General features: G+C 43.8%; 1 protein-coding gene across 1 annotated transcript in view; it reads right to left on the reverse strand.

The window, feature by feature from the left end:
• Nucleotides 1–953: 953 nt before the first annotated feature.
• Nucleotides 954–15882, reverse strand: part of Slc4a5 (solute carrier family 4 member 5) — a 79863-nt gene continuing 64934 nt past the window's right edge. Inside the window, exons 19-25 of the mRNA XM_026397413.1 lie at nucleotides 15492–15670; nucleotides 14154–14226; nucleotides 8846–8914; nucleotides 8035–8208; nucleotides 4338–4493; nucleotides 2562–2646; nucleotides 954–988 (exon numbers count right to left, since the gene is read on the reverse strand). Coding sequence (XP_026253198.1) covers nucleotides 954–988; nucleotides 2562–2646; nucleotides 4338–4493; nucleotides 8035–8208; nucleotides 8846–8914; nucleotides 14154–14226; nucleotides 15492–15670 — 771 coding nt within the window. The remainder of the gene's footprint in view (nucleotides 989–2561; nucleotides 2647–4337; nucleotides 4494–8034; nucleotides 8209–8845; nucleotides 8915–14153; nucleotides 14227–15491; nucleotides 15671–15882) is intronic.

Here is a 15882-nt window from a genome sequence, read left to right on the forward strand (position 1 = left end):
TTATACAGAGTGACTCCTTGTCCAATTTAGGGAATACATTAGGGTTAGCACAGTCCCTGCCAGCTTCCCTAGTAATAATAGGCAGAGACTTCCTTGCCCCTGAATTCTTTTTCACTTTTGGGCCCCCTGTATAATCATCAAGCAGTTCTGCTTTTTTCATGGATAGTTAACCATCAAGAACACCATGGAATCACATTGTTGGCATGGAGAATCCTGGCATCTGGGTCTTGAATCCTTTTTTTACTGTTTCTATCTTCATTTAATATTTGATTTTTAATTAGCTTTCCTTATGACCAGTGATAATTGGCCCTGCTATTATGTGACCCCATAGAGTATTAGAATACCTAGTGGGTTTGCTTTTGTTTTTGTTTTTGGTACCAGGGATTGAATTCAGGGGCACTCAACCACTGAGCCATATCCCCAGTCCTATTTTGTGTATTATTTAGAGACAGGGTCTCACTGAGTTGCTTAGCACCTAATTTTGCTGAGGCTAGCTTTAAATTCGTGATTCTCCTGCCTCAGCTTTCTGAGCTGCCTGAATTAGAGGTGTGCGCCATTGCACCCTGTGAACCTAGTGTTTTGATCCTTAGTATCTGGGCTTTTATTAACATGTACTTAAGCTATGTCTAACTTTCTTCTATGTTGTTTCCTTTTCAAAACTTACTTTCAGTATTCTACATAATATTTTAAATTTCCTTTTCTAAAGTTGTGTACTCTATCAGTACATGAAAGATGCTTGTCACTGTGTGATTGATGTCAGTAAGAAGACACATTTGTTACTTGACCCCTGATAATCAGGTTGGTCAGCCTTTGTCTTCCTCTACTAAGATGTCAGCTGGACTGGGAAATCCTAGTCACCCAACCTGACCATTATTTAGTCTCTTAGCTAATACCCAAGGAATCTACCTAATAACCCTTACCTTCGATCGAGTTCTGAGCCACTGAAAGAAGAATCAGAGTGAATAACTCCAACTGGAAGATCTTTTTCCTGGAAGAAAAAGTCAGATGTGAAGCAGGTTTGAGAGTCACGCCAGAGAGCATCCTATTTCTCCGTGCTTCCCCACCATTCCTCCTCTTTTCTATTTTGTGATCCATGGCCAACAGTATACCAGAGGAATACTGGGGCCTCATAGAGATGGGTGGCTCTGGGTCAATTAATCTTCACAGAGAAGGATCTGAGCCAGGATAGGAGGAGTGAGGCATGGGGAGGCCCAGGGAGGAGAGAGGAAGGATGATGGAAGTCAACAAAAGGGAATGGGAGCCAGTGGTACATGGTACATGCCTGTAATCTCAGCAGCTTGGGAGGTTGAGGCAGGAGGCAGGTGGAGGGAGAGTGAAGAGTACAAAAAACACCTTGAGGCAATGTGATGGAGAGAGGTGAGGGGAAGCCTCTGGGGCTCTGGAGGGTCCTGGCAGGAGTCCTGGTGACCTCCTCCAGTGTCTGTCTTTGAGGACAGTGGTAAGTAAGCACTATCTTAGGAGCACCAGGTCAGGACTTGGATCAGGATATTTGTGTGTTCTTAATGACAGCACTGTCCACCAGCTGGGAAGGATTAGAAGCAGTTTGAGAATCTTGCAGGGTCTTTGTAAGCAATGCCTGATTGGAAGCCTTCTCTTTCAGCACATGGAGGATGCTTGTGCTTTATACAGAATCACAGCCCAACCCCAGGACCTTCAGTTCTGACTTGCTGCCCAGATGCCTACCTATTTCTCTAAAGGGGAACACTCAGCTCTGATTTGAGCTTGCAATCATTTCAACAATGACTGGAAGATATGGGCAGCTCCATGGGCCAGGTTTGGACTGATGTGGTCTGAAATAAGGCAGGAAAGGGCAGGATGGTGCTGCAGGCGCCAGAGGAAAGGCAGAAATGGGGGAGTTTTGCCTAAAGTGAAGGAGGAGACTTCAGGGTGTGCTCTGAAATTTTCATCTGGTTGGAGTTCCAACCCTCATGGCCCAGTTCACTTTAACCTCTGCCTATCACAGGAGTCCTCTTGTTTAACCACGACGCAAAGAAAAGACCACCGACTCCAATTTTAAATCAAATTAAAGCAAGCTTGTAATTCCAGCCGGGACTGTCTCTCCCGAAATCTTTGGGTTAGAGAACAGTACCCCAGCTCTCTAGGAACATGGTTTTATAGCACAAAAAGTTACAAAAGGGGGGTGTCTTGAGAACTTACAGATAATAGGATTTTGACAAGGGTAATACAACATTTCAAGTTAGGGAGTAAATTCAGATCCCAACACCAGAATTTGAGGCGCCACTAAGGTTTCAGAGAGGGTTGTTATCTGGTCAGGGAAAACCAGGCATGGGTGAGTTCAAGGCATGGGCTGGCATTCCAAGCAAGTTTAGCAATCACAGTAATTTATTGTAAAACAGAAATTAACTTTTCATGACTTTGTGACGAGATGGCTCCCAATCTTAAGATGGAATTAGGCTGGGTTCATCACTCTGGCATCTAAAATGATTAGATCCCCTGAGTTTCAGATGGAAGCTCCTTAGGAAAATAGGTGGAGGATTAGTAGTGAGTAAGAAGGGAGAGACACCATGTGTTTTACTTACTGGCAATGCAGTGGATACCGTTTTGGGGATCTGATTGGACACTTTCCATGGGAATCTTTATAACTGAGGGAGGGAGGAACTGGGGCTGGAGAAAAACAGTGGGAAAAGCTGATAAACACCAACACAACCACTTTGTCTTTCTTGCCAAATGGAAAATGCATACATCCACAATGTGTAAACCACCATTCCTCCACATCCAGACTAAACAGGGAGTGCTGCAAATGCTCTTGGACCCACTAAGGAAAAATGGACACAATTGGCCCACCATTTTAGATACCCAGTAGACAGGAAAGGAACTCATTCAGGAATGTCGCTCCTCAGAACAGTTTCATCTATCATACAACCAGTCATTTGGGACTGAACCTCACAATATCTGGGTTGCTATAAAGACATGTATAAAATGAATTTATGAACATTGAATCCCATTTTTTCCATTAAATGTATCATATAATCCTGAGATGCTTTACCCTTAACCTTGAAATAGTTCCTGACATGTGAGATCCACTCCAATATTTACTGAATGAACCAATAAAAAAAAAAAGTATTTGTCTTTAAAAGGCACCTGGACTCTGTTTCTTTCTTTTAGAATCTACTTTTGAAAATTATCTACAAAAAACGTGTGAATAAATTATAAGGGGGCTGGGGTTGTGGCTCAGAGGTACAGCACTTGCCTAGCACATGTGAGGCACTGGGTTCCAATCCTCAGCACCACATAAAAAAATAAATAAAAAAATTGAGACCTTCCCCTTCCTGCAAGACAGGGGAAGTTTTGGCCAATTACAACCATCAAAGGATGGTTTAATCACCAACCAGTGAGCAAGGATTTGCCTGTGAACAGCTTTAATTTGCAAAAGGTGAGATCCCAGGAAAACAGGACAAGGTGGATAAAGGATTGTGATTCAGGTACAATTGGGAGACTGGGAGATTGGGAGTCAAGCATGGTCTCAGGAAATGACATGGCAGTTCAGTATATGGAAAGCATGAGTTCAAGAATGATTTCCTAATTCCCTCTTAGACATTTAGCTGTCTGTCTATGTTGGGTAAAACACTTCCTTTTGGAGGGACAGTGTCACCATTTGTAATGAACATTTGAACCAGATACTCTTTCTGCCTAATGTTCTGAGATTTGCTATAATTTCTGGGCTGGCTCCTTGTCTGTTGACTGAGTGTTTGAGGGTGGGACATGGAAGAAGCATGGGAGAGGAGAGGGACAGATGGGGCAATCAGGTGGTCCCAGGCATGGAAGAGAAAGCCATTCTCTTTTCAGTGAGGACAAATACCTCTCCCCCAATTTTTGTTCCCAATACTTTCGGGGTAGGCCCAAGCAAAGCTTATCTCTAGTTCCTCCTGCCTATCCCAGAGTCCAGTCTACTAAAAAGTCCCCATCAGACCTTTCCCCACAGGCCTGCTCCATTCTTTGGAGGTTACTCCTTATAAAGGCCTTCCATTTTGGAACCATCTCCTGGGCCATTCATTCTCTCAGGAATCTGTGCCACTATTGACAATGGCCCTGAAAACCAGAAATTGGAGTGAGCTTTGCTAGTCAACTGCTCCTGGGCAGGGAGGCTCACTGGCTCTGGCCCAACCTGAGGACATTTACAAGAACAGATGAGCTCTCAGCACCCCAGACCAAGGCCAAGTAGAAGCCCTAGCTTATCCTGGACTGAGTGCAGGCACTTTTACAGTTGTGTGAAAAGCCACCCTCTCCCTGGCCCTGGTGGAAGCAGAAGGATCTATTGGTACCCCAACTCTGCCCAGGCCTCATATCTTCCCCACCTCCTCATCGCTATCCTCATGGGCCCCTTTCTTTTTCTTCTTCTTCTTGTCTGTCTCCTTTTTCTCCTTCTCTGGCAAGATGTTGTCAATCCAGGCCAGGTCATGCTGGGAGAAGATGAAGTCCAGAAGCCTTCGGACAATGATGAGGCCCAGGATCTGTGGTAGGAAGACAGACAGAGAGGCTGAAGTTTTGTGGGAGTTCAGAGAAAATAATGGGTAAATACTTCCTTCTTCCTCAGTCAGCTGAGTTCGGGCAGCTCTTGTGATGGGTTTTTGGAGCCATTCCAAAGTCCCCACAAACCATGTTCACTTCCCCTGTTCCCCTGGTTCCTCTCCTTTGGCTTCTCAGGTGAGTGACTATGACTACCAGTGACTGCGTGGGACAGAGCCTGTGTCAGCTGAAGTGGGGAGCCAGCACAGAGACCATGGCTGGAGAACCACAGTCATTCTTCAAGTGGTTTTCACACTTGAGTGTGCTTTAGGGTCACTTGGAGGGCTTGTTAATACAACATTGCTGGGTACCACCCCAAAGTTTCTGATTCATCAGGTCTGGGGTAGAGCCTGAGAATCTGTATCTCTATAAGTTTCTCAGGTGATGTTAGTGCTGCTGGCCCAGGGATCACACTTTGAGACTCACTGCCTCTCTACTCGCATTTCTTTTCTTTTTCAAATTAGTTCTTTTTAGATATAGTATAGTGCATTTTGACATGTTATACAGACATGGAATATAACTTATTCTAATTAGGATCCTATTCTTGTGGTCGAACATGATATGGAGTTGCATTGGTCATGTATTCATATATGAATGTAGGAAAGTTGTATCTGATTCATTCTACTGTCTTTCCTATTCCCATCCCTCCTCCAGTCCCTTCATGCCCCTTTGTCTAATCCAATGAACTTCTATCCTTCCCTTCCTCACCCTCCTTTGTTGTGTGTTAGCATCCACATATCAGAGAGAACATTCAGCCTTTGGTGTTTTGGGGATTGGCTTATTTCACTTGACATGATAGACTCCAGTTCCATCCATTTACTGATAAATGCCATTATTTCATTCTTCTTTATGGCTGAGTAATATTTTTTCATGTATATATACCACATTTTCTTTATCCATTCATCTATTGAAGGGCACCTAGGTTGGTTCTATAGCCTGGCCATTGTGAATTGCTCTGTTCCCATTTCTAAGAACTGTCAAACTCTCCATTAACAAAAGCCAAGCAAAATATAGTAAACTATATGGAATTTCTAAAGAAAGTTTGGTTCTGTTCAGAATGAACAAATTAAAGGGAGAAATAAGTGATCTTTTAACAAACTTAGTGGACCCAGGATGGTCTGTTATACATATTGTCTTTTTTACCACTGAAAACTGGCCATTAAATGAGGTAAGGAAGCAAACCCTTCTAGCTGGATTTAATACTGGTTCCTCTCTGATATAACTTTTTGAGCATGTAGAGCCCAGGCATCAGATAAACCTGGGTTTAAAAACTCCTGGAGCTGGCAGGGCATGTGGTGCACACCTAATTGGAAGGCTGAGGTAGGAGAACTGCAAGCTCAAGGCCAGCCTTGCCAACCTAGAGAGACCCAGTCCCAAATAAAAAACTAAGAAAGGGTTTGGGATTAACTCAGTGGCAGAGCATCCCTAGGTTCAATCTCCAGTACCACCAAAAAAAAAAAAAAAAAAAAAAAATCAAAACACCACAACAACAATAAACTCCTGACTCTGAGCAAATCAATGGTTGCTAGGGACAGGGGTAGGCAAAGGGCTGTCTACATATAGGGCAGCAAGAGAGAACTTGGAGGTAATGGAGCTGTTCTGTATCACTACTACAGAGATAGAGTCACCATTCTTTACATTTGCCAAAACTACAGAGCAGAGTGAATTCTACTGTATTTAAAAATAATCAGGAGCACTGGACACAGTGGTGCATGCCTGTAATCCCAGCAGCTTGGGAGGCTGAGGCAGGAGGATAGAGAGTTCAAAGCCAGCTTCAGCAAAATCAAGACACTAAGCAACCTAGTGAGACTCTGTCTCTAAATAAAATACAAAGTAGGGCTGGGGATGTGGCTCAGTGGTCAAGTGCCCCTGAGTTCAATCCCGGGTACCAAAAAAAAAAAGGCCAGGAGGGGTGCAGATCTTGCTCTGCCTGTCCTGAGTTTGTCACTCCCTGTGCTCTCTGAGCCTCATCTTTCTGATTGTAAAATAGGGGTAACTAGTAGTGCTTCAGGGGCTGGTGTGGGCTGAGTGGAACAGCACTCAGTACTGGCAATCATGACTATCACTATCCTTCCCTTCCTCATCTCTGAGGCCCAGGAGGACACTGTTGGGGAGGATCCATGTCCCTTTCCCTGGAGTGGTGGTTCTCAACCCTGGCTGCATATTTATGCTCCCTGTAGACTTACTTAAAATACCAAAGCCTGGGATTCCTGAAGATATTTTGATTTAGTTTTCATAGATTTTAAAGAGCAGCCAGAGTCAAGAACCACTTACTAGAGATCTCCTAGGAGTGCACATTTCCACAAGTGTCCTTGATTTGGTTCCTAATCTAGGCCTGCAGGCATTCTGGGAGCATTAGCCCCCAAACTTCAGTCCCCCAGCAAGGGCTGGGCAGCTTCCTTCTGGTGGGGTTATCTAGAGGGCCAGATGCAACAGGTTTTTGTTTGTTTTTATTTTTATTTTATTTATTTGTTTGTTTGTTTATTTTTGTATCAGGGATTGAACCCAGGGAGCTTAACCACTGAGCAACATCCCAGCCGTTATTTATTTATTTATTTATTTATTTTTAGTGCCAGGGTTTGAACCCAGGGTGCTTAACTACAGAGTCATATCCCCACCCCCAGCATTGTTTTAAAAATATTTTTTGTTGTACATGGATACAATACCTTTATTTTTATGGGGTGCTGAGAATCAAACCCAGTGCCTATGCATGCGAGGCAAGCCCTCCACCTATAAGCCACAACCCTAGCCCCACATCTCCAGCATTTTTTATATTTTATTTTGAGTCAGGGTCTTGCTGAGTTGCTTAAGGCCTCTCTAAATTGTGGAGGCTGGCTTTGAACTTGCAATCCTCCTGCCTCAGCGTCCCCAGTCACTAGGATTACAGGTGTGACTGTTCTTAACTTTTTATTCTGGAATAACTTCAAATTTCCATAAAATATAAAAGAATAGTCAAAGAATGCCCAGCTCAAACTTTATATTGTCATTGGGTTTTTGAAATTCCTGATCTCTGATTCTATTCCCTCCCTGCACCACTAACATACTATTTACCATTTCAAATCCGTTAATTTTGCACGGGGAGAAGATTTATACTTAGTATGCATCGGTTTTCGAGATTGGCTTGAGGTTTGGCAGTAGAGAACTTGGGTCTAAAGTTGAATGTGTCCAGCTTCTCCAATTCCACATTACCGGCCTTCCCCCAGCAGGAAAGTTGGGTGGGGACCTCAGCATGCCGATTGTCACTGCAGGATCCACCTGCCACACTGACATTCTTTCCTCCGCCCTTCTCTCTATCCTCCACCTGGACTGGCCTCACAACTCTAAATTTGTTCTGGACTGGCTTCTGTCACCCAAAGGAACCAAACCAAGCTGGGGAGAAAGCTAAGGGTGCTGCAAGGTGACGCACTTGGGGCACTGCTGGACCTCCTAGGCGAAGCCTGCCTAGACCAACCTGCCCAGCAGCGGCGAAGCCCGCGCCCACCTTACCATGACAGGGAAGATGATGGCGGCCACAGTGGACTTGAGGATCCAGAGCACAGCCAGGCAGATGATCTGCACCAGGGTGAAGAGGTGGATCCTGCGCAGGGGTACGTGGCGAAGGAAGGCGTGGTCTGGCTGGTGCTTCGCCGGCATCAGGAAGAGCTTGCATCGTTCCCAGAACTAACAAGGATAGCGAGGGCTCAGCAAGGTTGCCAGGAAATATTCCCCGCCCCGACATCCCTCCGCAGGTCCGCTGGGGTATGGGGTTAAGGGAAGGGATGACTTGGTAGGGTCTCAAGAGGGGACTCTTGTTCAGGCATTAAGTAAGACACTCTTGAGGTGTCTAGGCAGGTATGCAATATTGGAGGGAGGGAGGATCCTGAGGCCTGGGTGAGGGGAATGGACCTGGAGGTGGCTGCAAAATGAACATGGTCTGTTCAAGGAAAATGCAATTTAATGGACCCACGAACTATCCAAGTCATCTTGGGATTTCGTGGTTAATATAGAACAAAACAAAGCAAAAAACTTTCTTCTGTGGAGTTGTCTTAGGGAAGAGAAGAGAGAGGTACAGTGAAGTGCTCTTTGGAGTTGGTTTGACCCAGGTTTTGAGTTATGAGTTGCAGCCTCCCCCTCTGTGAGATTGGGATCAAAGGACCTAATTATATAGATTAAATGACACCTGTAAAGTGCCTCATATAATTATTTTGCTTCTCAAAGAATATTGCTATTATTCTTTCACTGAACCAGGAGAGTAAGAATTTGGGGTCTTGGTGACACTAGGGAGTGCTGACTTCAGGTGGGGAGGGGAGGGCCTTACCTGGATGCCATTCAGGGAGGCCACACCCATGTAGAGGAAGACTCCATACAGCACAGGCATGGGGATGTACTGAAATGAGAGCAGAATTTTGGATTGAACTTGTGCCTGGGATGGGTCCTTGGTCTCCTTGTTCTGGACAAATGTGTCTGCCAACCATAGAGGCAGCCAAGGAGGTGTATATTTGGAGGAACTGAGGGTGTCTGAGAGAAGATCTGGAACCAGAGTGTGGGTGCAGGTGGGGATGCACAGCATGCTGCTGTTCTTCCCATCTGGCCCTTCTCCCAGCCCCACGGGAGCCCTGTGGTCTGGCTAAAGACATTTCTAGAAAGTGGGAAAGCTCCACAAACTGCTTATTCCTGCCAGCCCCTTCCACTTTCAGCCTTAGCTGAGGGCCCCTAAAGCTGCTGGGCCTGCAGGGGGCCAGGGACCTTTGGTGAGTTGACCTAAATCATAGGAAGTACCAAGGCCACTTATCAAAAATCTCATATCATACACAATCACAAAAAAAGAAGCAAAACAGAAGTATGTAAACTGTTGCCCAGGGTACTGCCTACTAAATCTCTACCTCACCCTTTGATGACAGGATGTCTGAACACCAAAAGTTCCTCTTCAGGTAGGCTATCCAAAACCAGTTGGACCTAAAATGTTTGCCAGAGTAACAGCTGACCTCCAGCTTCATTAAAATCTAGTTTCCATGCTAAAGACACGCTCACTGGCCACACAGTGTTCAGAAACAGTGGATCAAAAAGGAGAGTGCATCTGAATTTGTAGAAGTCTCCACCTGTTGCAGGAAATTACATGAATATTCCTTCTCTTCATTAACCTTTCCCTCCCCTCATTTCTGCTGCTCTATACCCAGCTTGTCAACTCTAAGTAAGTTAAGTCAAATGTGAGCTGGGAACCCACTTCTCCATTCTTTAGTCACCGAATAAAAGCTCGGGCCATGGATGCTCAAGTCAGTCTAGTTACTTGCTTTGTGACATTGAATGGAAAAAGGACCCCTTTAAGTTCTATATTCCAGGGGGACCAACAAATGTGTTAGTAACATAAAAACCACTAATCATCAACTAACACAAGGAGTTTGGTGTGTACTCTTCCAAGCACACACATCAGCAGTTGTTTTCTTTTTCAAAAGTAGATTCATGTAATTCATACTGCACTACCATCATCATTTCAAATCTTTTTTTATTTTTTATTTTATTTTTTATTTTTTATTTATTTATTTATTATTTATTGTTGGTCGTTCAATTATTTTTTATTTTTTAAAAATATTTTAAAAAATATTTTCTAGTTGTAGATGGACACAACTAGAAAATATTTTATTATTATTATTATTTTTTATGTGGTATCAGGGATCAAACCCAGTGCCTCACGCATGCTAGGCAAGTGTTCTACAACTGAGCCACAATCCCGTCCCCAGCATTTCAAATCTTTAAAACTCATGGTTTTTTTTGAGTACTGGGGATTGAACCCAGAGGCACTCTACCACTGAGCTGCATCCCCAGCTTTTTTATTTTTTATTTTGAGGCAGGGCCTTGCTAAGTTGCTGAGGTTGGCCTCAAACTTGTGATCCTCCTACTTCAGCCTCCTAAGTCACTGGGATTATAGATGTGCACCACCACACATGGCTTTTAAAAACTTTTTGAGGCATTTCTTCACCTCTGTCCAAGCTGTATTTCTGCTATTTTTATCCTCTCCTTTAGCTGTACCCAATTCTTGCCACTGTGAACAAAGGCTGTCCTGCCTTGCTCTGGGTTGTGGTAGAACTCTTTGGTGATCACAAAGTATGATGCTGACAAGGGCTGCTCAACTTGTAGATGCCATTTAAGAATGTTAATGAATCCAGACAAGTAAATAACTTCTATTTTAGGATAAGTTATATTTGTTTGCATACAAAGCACACTTTGGACCTACATGCTATAAACAATCCAAGACATTTGAACTAAAGGTTAAAAAAGGAAATATATGCCAGTGGCACACAGCCATAATCTCAGTGACTCAGGAGGCTGAAGCAGGAAGATTGTAAGTTTGAGGCCAGCCTCAGCAATTTAGCAAGGCCCTAAGCAATTTAGCAAGACCTGTTAAGGTAGCTTGGTGGTAAAGTGCCCTGGGTTCAATCCCCAGTACCCCCACACACAAATAAAAGGAAATATGTGACCCTTCCATCATTTCATTAGCACATAGTTTATGAGATTTTTGCCAAATTATGAGATAAGGTAAAAAATTTAAGGAATCACTGTCCTAATCACCCTCAAAGTGTGGAGGCAATTGAGAGAGAAATAAACACTTAAATTTAAAAACTTAGCTATCATCTGTAGCAACACAAACTCAAGTTCACTTACAATTTCCCTTTTTACTCTACTAAGTGTGAAAACAAACTGGATTAAGTCTTAAATAATTGTAGTCATCAGTGACTGATAAAAAGTTACCTCATTTTCAAGTCAAGGAAATTGTCTTGTCATTTGCAGCTTTCCCAGAAAATCTCGAATGCCTATAACATTGTAATCCTACCAGTGATAGGGCTGTGATCTAGAATTCTGTATTCATCAGCACAAATCTTCCTTGACTCTCCAGGAAAAGGCCCTTTTCAAACATTAATGAAACTAAAAAGTGGCAGAAAGTTACCTCTAGTGTCAGCTTTAGATCAACAATCATCACAGTACTACAATCATAAGGATGCCAGAACTTTCCTCTGTAATGTTAGACAGGGACCAGGAGAATAACATGGGGTCCATAAGGGAGTTTTAAGGCATCATAGGAGTTCCTCTGAGGCGGAATGCAGAAATCCTCGGTCTCAAAAAGCCATGGGAAGGTGTGAACAAAACAAAACTTCATAGCCTTGGGGTGGACTGGGAAATTTGCTCAATATGTTAAGTAATTTACATCACCCATCAAATACATGCTCACTTCCTCCTTCTGAAGCTTTGTTTGACAAGATAATGAAATATTTACAAATCAGTGATGGAAGGCCTAAAGAATATCACTGATCCTCTAACAATAAACATTATTGTCTAATATCAACACAACCATTCATTGATACAGAACGAGAGGGGGAAGGGGCAGAGAGAGAGGCTCCTAAATAGAGTCTAGGATCTCACATCTTGACGAATTATATTTTTCTTGAACAGCTACACCAAACTTCTTTTCTTAAATATAAAATGAATCCAGTATTTAGTACTGATGTTAGTAATTATGCTTTAGTTAGTTAGCTAATAGTTTTGAAAGCCTAGCTTTATAAAAAAGTACATATCTTAATAAAATTGAATCAGAAATCCTAAATCTTATGATTAATTAAAAACTCTAGACAGGTCAGTTCTGCTACAAAATTTGCCAAAAAGATTAAACGTTGGGTAAATCAAGTGTATTGATCTTTTTTTTTTTTTTGGTACTCTTATTCTGGAAGAATACTGGTGGGTAGATTTTCAAACTCTTTTGTGCTTTGATTGAATGCAAAGATAGTATCAAAGCACTTGGAGCCATATGGAACCTTGCAAACTTTTCCTTGACTGTCAGAACAATAACATTTACTCTTTAAACAATGTATTTTACAAGGTGCATACATTTATAGAGAAATACAGTACACAGCCTGAAAGAGTTACAACATTTGGCCCAAGAATTGTAGCAAAAGGGATTTCTATTATTGCTCAAAATGTCACCCAAGAGGGAGCAATGTGATTGTACATCATTTAAAGGATGACCACACCAAAGGCTTTGGCAATGCAAATTTTATGCACAGAACTATTTTCCTTTCTCTTCTTCTTCTTCTTCTTCTTCTTTTTTTTTTTTTTTTTGTTCTTTTCTTTTTTTCTTATAGGGCCGAGGATCAAGCCCAGGACTTCCTGCATGCTAGCTAGGTAAGTGCTCTACCACTGAGTTATACCCCACAGCCCTCATTTCAATTATTTTAATTATACTATGTCAGCATGTGACCTACATTAAGAAGATTTACAACATTAGAACAAAAGCAATAATTTATACTAAAATCAGAGGTCAAAAGTGTGAGTGTAAAGGCCTAGAAAAAGTATACACAGAATATGAGAAATGTGTTCATGAAAGAATCCATCATGTTGTAAAAGGAACAAAAGGAAGGAAACCATAGTGGAATTTTCTAACTGCTTTGTTTCTATTCAGCTATGCATCAAAAGCTTTTGTGCAATGACTGAATCAATGAACATGCTCAGCAGCTGGGGCAGCCTGCCTGGGACTGCCTGAAGTCTGAGTCTGCAAAGATAGCCAGAGGTGCTATGTGCAAAGTGTTTCTAGGAACTTTTGGCCACTAAAGTATGCTGTTTTTAGGTTAAAATTATTTTTTACACAAATGCTTGTCAGGCAGTATCAGGAATGATATGCATGATGGTTCTTTTGAGCCCTTTCCACAAAAGTCAGCATTCTCTGGCCATTTAAAATACACTCTTAAATAAATGAAACCATCTGTGTGTAACCTGTCTCCTACACAATGAAAACATTTCTTTAAAAACCCCCAACCTTAAACCAATTGCTCAGGTGTGCCACTGATTCTCAAGCCAGAAATATTTTTTATACTAAATGAATCAATTAGCATCATGGTTCTCTAGTCTTTGTCTTTTAATAAGGTCAAGCCCAAAATGAGCTGTTTTAAGACATTCAGAGAGGGAAAAGAACCACAAAGATTGGAGCAATTACAGGTAACCTTAATTCAGCAATGAAAGTCTTATGTGTGCACTGATTGAGGGAAAGGGCCATTGATAGGTGACTGGCTGCAGTTGAGAGAACTGGTGGGAACATCCTAGTCCTGACTGGAAAGTGACCATTCTGGCTCAATGTCCCCCTGTTGTAGTTAGTCTCTTCCAGCTGGTCCAGTGGGACATGAGCAAGAGAATCTTCCAACTGTGTGGGAAAAAGTCACTTAGGAGCTCGACAAATTCAAATCAGAGGAGCAGAGAAAAGGCCTGGAGAACAGCTTAAGAGTTCTCCTCCAAGAGGTTTAAACTTCAGAAAATGGGTGAGCAAGAAGGCCTCCAGTGAGCTTGGGTGATTCCTGATCTAAGCAGGGACAGAACTTGGCAGAATTTTCCCAAGGGACAGTGTCCTCTGGGAAGTTGAGAGTGTGGGTGGCTGGGAGAGAGCAGAGAAGATGGGTGATGATCACAGATGATACCACTTTACAGAGAACAATGACAATGGCTCTGAAATATCACTGAAAATCCTGCCTTTTTAGGGACCGGTAGACCAGTGATATCTGGGTTGTGTAGGGACACTCCCCATGCCTAAGTCCTCTGCTCTGTCTTTTCAGGTGTGATGGGGCCCTGGGTGGGATGCAGACCCTCACCTTCAGGACGGGAGCCAGGAAAACAGAGGTCCCTGTCAGGATGAAGACGATGATCCCGGTCACTCTTTGTTCCCTGGTGGAGAAGAGCAGAGTCAGGGGAGATCCAGAGATACCCAGTGACCATTCCCAGCCTCCTGCCTCTTTGTGGGCCCTCAAACTTGTGTCCAAGGCCATGGCTTCTGCATCAGGCTCTGCCTTTTAGCCTAAGGCCCAGCTGCCCTACACAGGGAAGAAGGGATGCCCCTGAAGGAGGCCAGGGCATTTTTCAGGGGCATCAAGGAACTTGTTCAGTACAGTGCCTAATAGCTGGGTGCTTGATCCTGATGGACTTCCATTGAATCTTGGCTCTGCCATTTACTCATTGTGGGATATCAGACAAGACCATGATACCCTGAGCCAGTAGAATAGAGATAATAATGACACCTACATTGGGAGATTGTTGTAATAAAAAGTGCTGATTACCTTGCTTTTTGGTAGTAAGATCCCACTTTGGCAGGGCATGACTGATGCTGGAGAAGGGGGCCTGGCTGCCAGTGGAGGAGATGTCAGAGGTTGAGGCAGGTAGGTTTTCCTGAGTGCCCAGGCACTAGCATAGCCCAGGTTGGAGCCCTGGGCTCTGGGGAAGATATCTTAGACCAGGAGCTCAGGAGACGGGAAGGGGACAGTGTCCTGTCTAGTCCTGAGCCCTACATGAGGCAGAGAAGCCTCTCTCAGGGCAGACCAGGTAGCCTACATATCCCAAGGCAGTAGGGAGAAACTTCCATTAGGAGAATGCCAGGATTTAGTGTAAGCCTCAGGGGCCCTACAGGGCAGATGTGATTCCCAGCCCAAAACAGCTTGGGGACCTGGCGTGGGGCATGACATGAGGAGCAAGGGAAAGAACATGTCAGGACCAGGTGTAGAGGATAGTAGTGGTCCCAGGAAAGCTTTCTGGAAGAATATAAAGCATTGGAAAATAGGAGACCCAGGGGCCTGGAGGGTCTTGAAGAAGAGAAAAGGACAGGAAGAGGTTCTATCATGGCCTATGAGGTGAATCTTTGGAGTTCATGTGTGTATAGGCATATTTGTATGTGTGTGTGCATGTGTGCGTGCATGTGCATGTGCTACTTGGAGACTATTTCTTAGTAGTCTTAACTTTTTTCTTAAAAAGTACCATTTAGAAATAAATTTTCATTTCCCTTCTTCCCTCCCTTCCAATATCACTCCTGTCCCTAGTTCCTGGGCTGTCAGAGCAGGGACCCTTTGTCCCTAGATTCCTTAATGGTAAGAAGAGCTGCCTTCCCTTTCCCTAGATGGGTCACTCCTGTTTAGGTGATCCAGGCTCTGACCTCCTCCTACCTGACTCCCAGGAACTGGGGCTGCTCCCCAGGGGCGCTGGTCTCCGTCTCCATCTTGAGGCTGTCGATGTGGGCAATGGAGATGACTGTGGCAGCCACATACCAGGGGAGCCCCGTGAAGGAGCACAGGGCCATGAGGATGCCCACCCAGAAGAGGTCCAGATGGTAGCCAGCAGCCTTCTGCACAGGTGGTAGGATGGGAGAAGCTTCTGGGAGCCTGTTTCTCCTCAGAGCAGCCATTTTGTGGAACACAGTCAAAGGCTCCCCTGCCTTCCAGAGTGCACTCTGAGGGGCTACCACTCTGAGGTGCTCTCTGTAAGAACTTTAGAGGTGTTCAGGTCTCACCTCCCTCAAAGGTGGCTTCAGTTGCCACCTTGTCTGAAAGGGTGAAC

The sequence above is a fragment of the Urocitellus parryii genome, chromosome 12 (assembly GCF_045843805.1).
Source record: "Urocitellus parryii isolate mUroPar1 chromosome 12, mUroPar1.hap1, whole genome shotgun sequence".
Classification (NCBI taxonomy): Eukaryota; Metazoa; Chordata; class Mammalia; order Rodentia; family Sciuridae; genus Urocitellus; species Urocitellus parryii.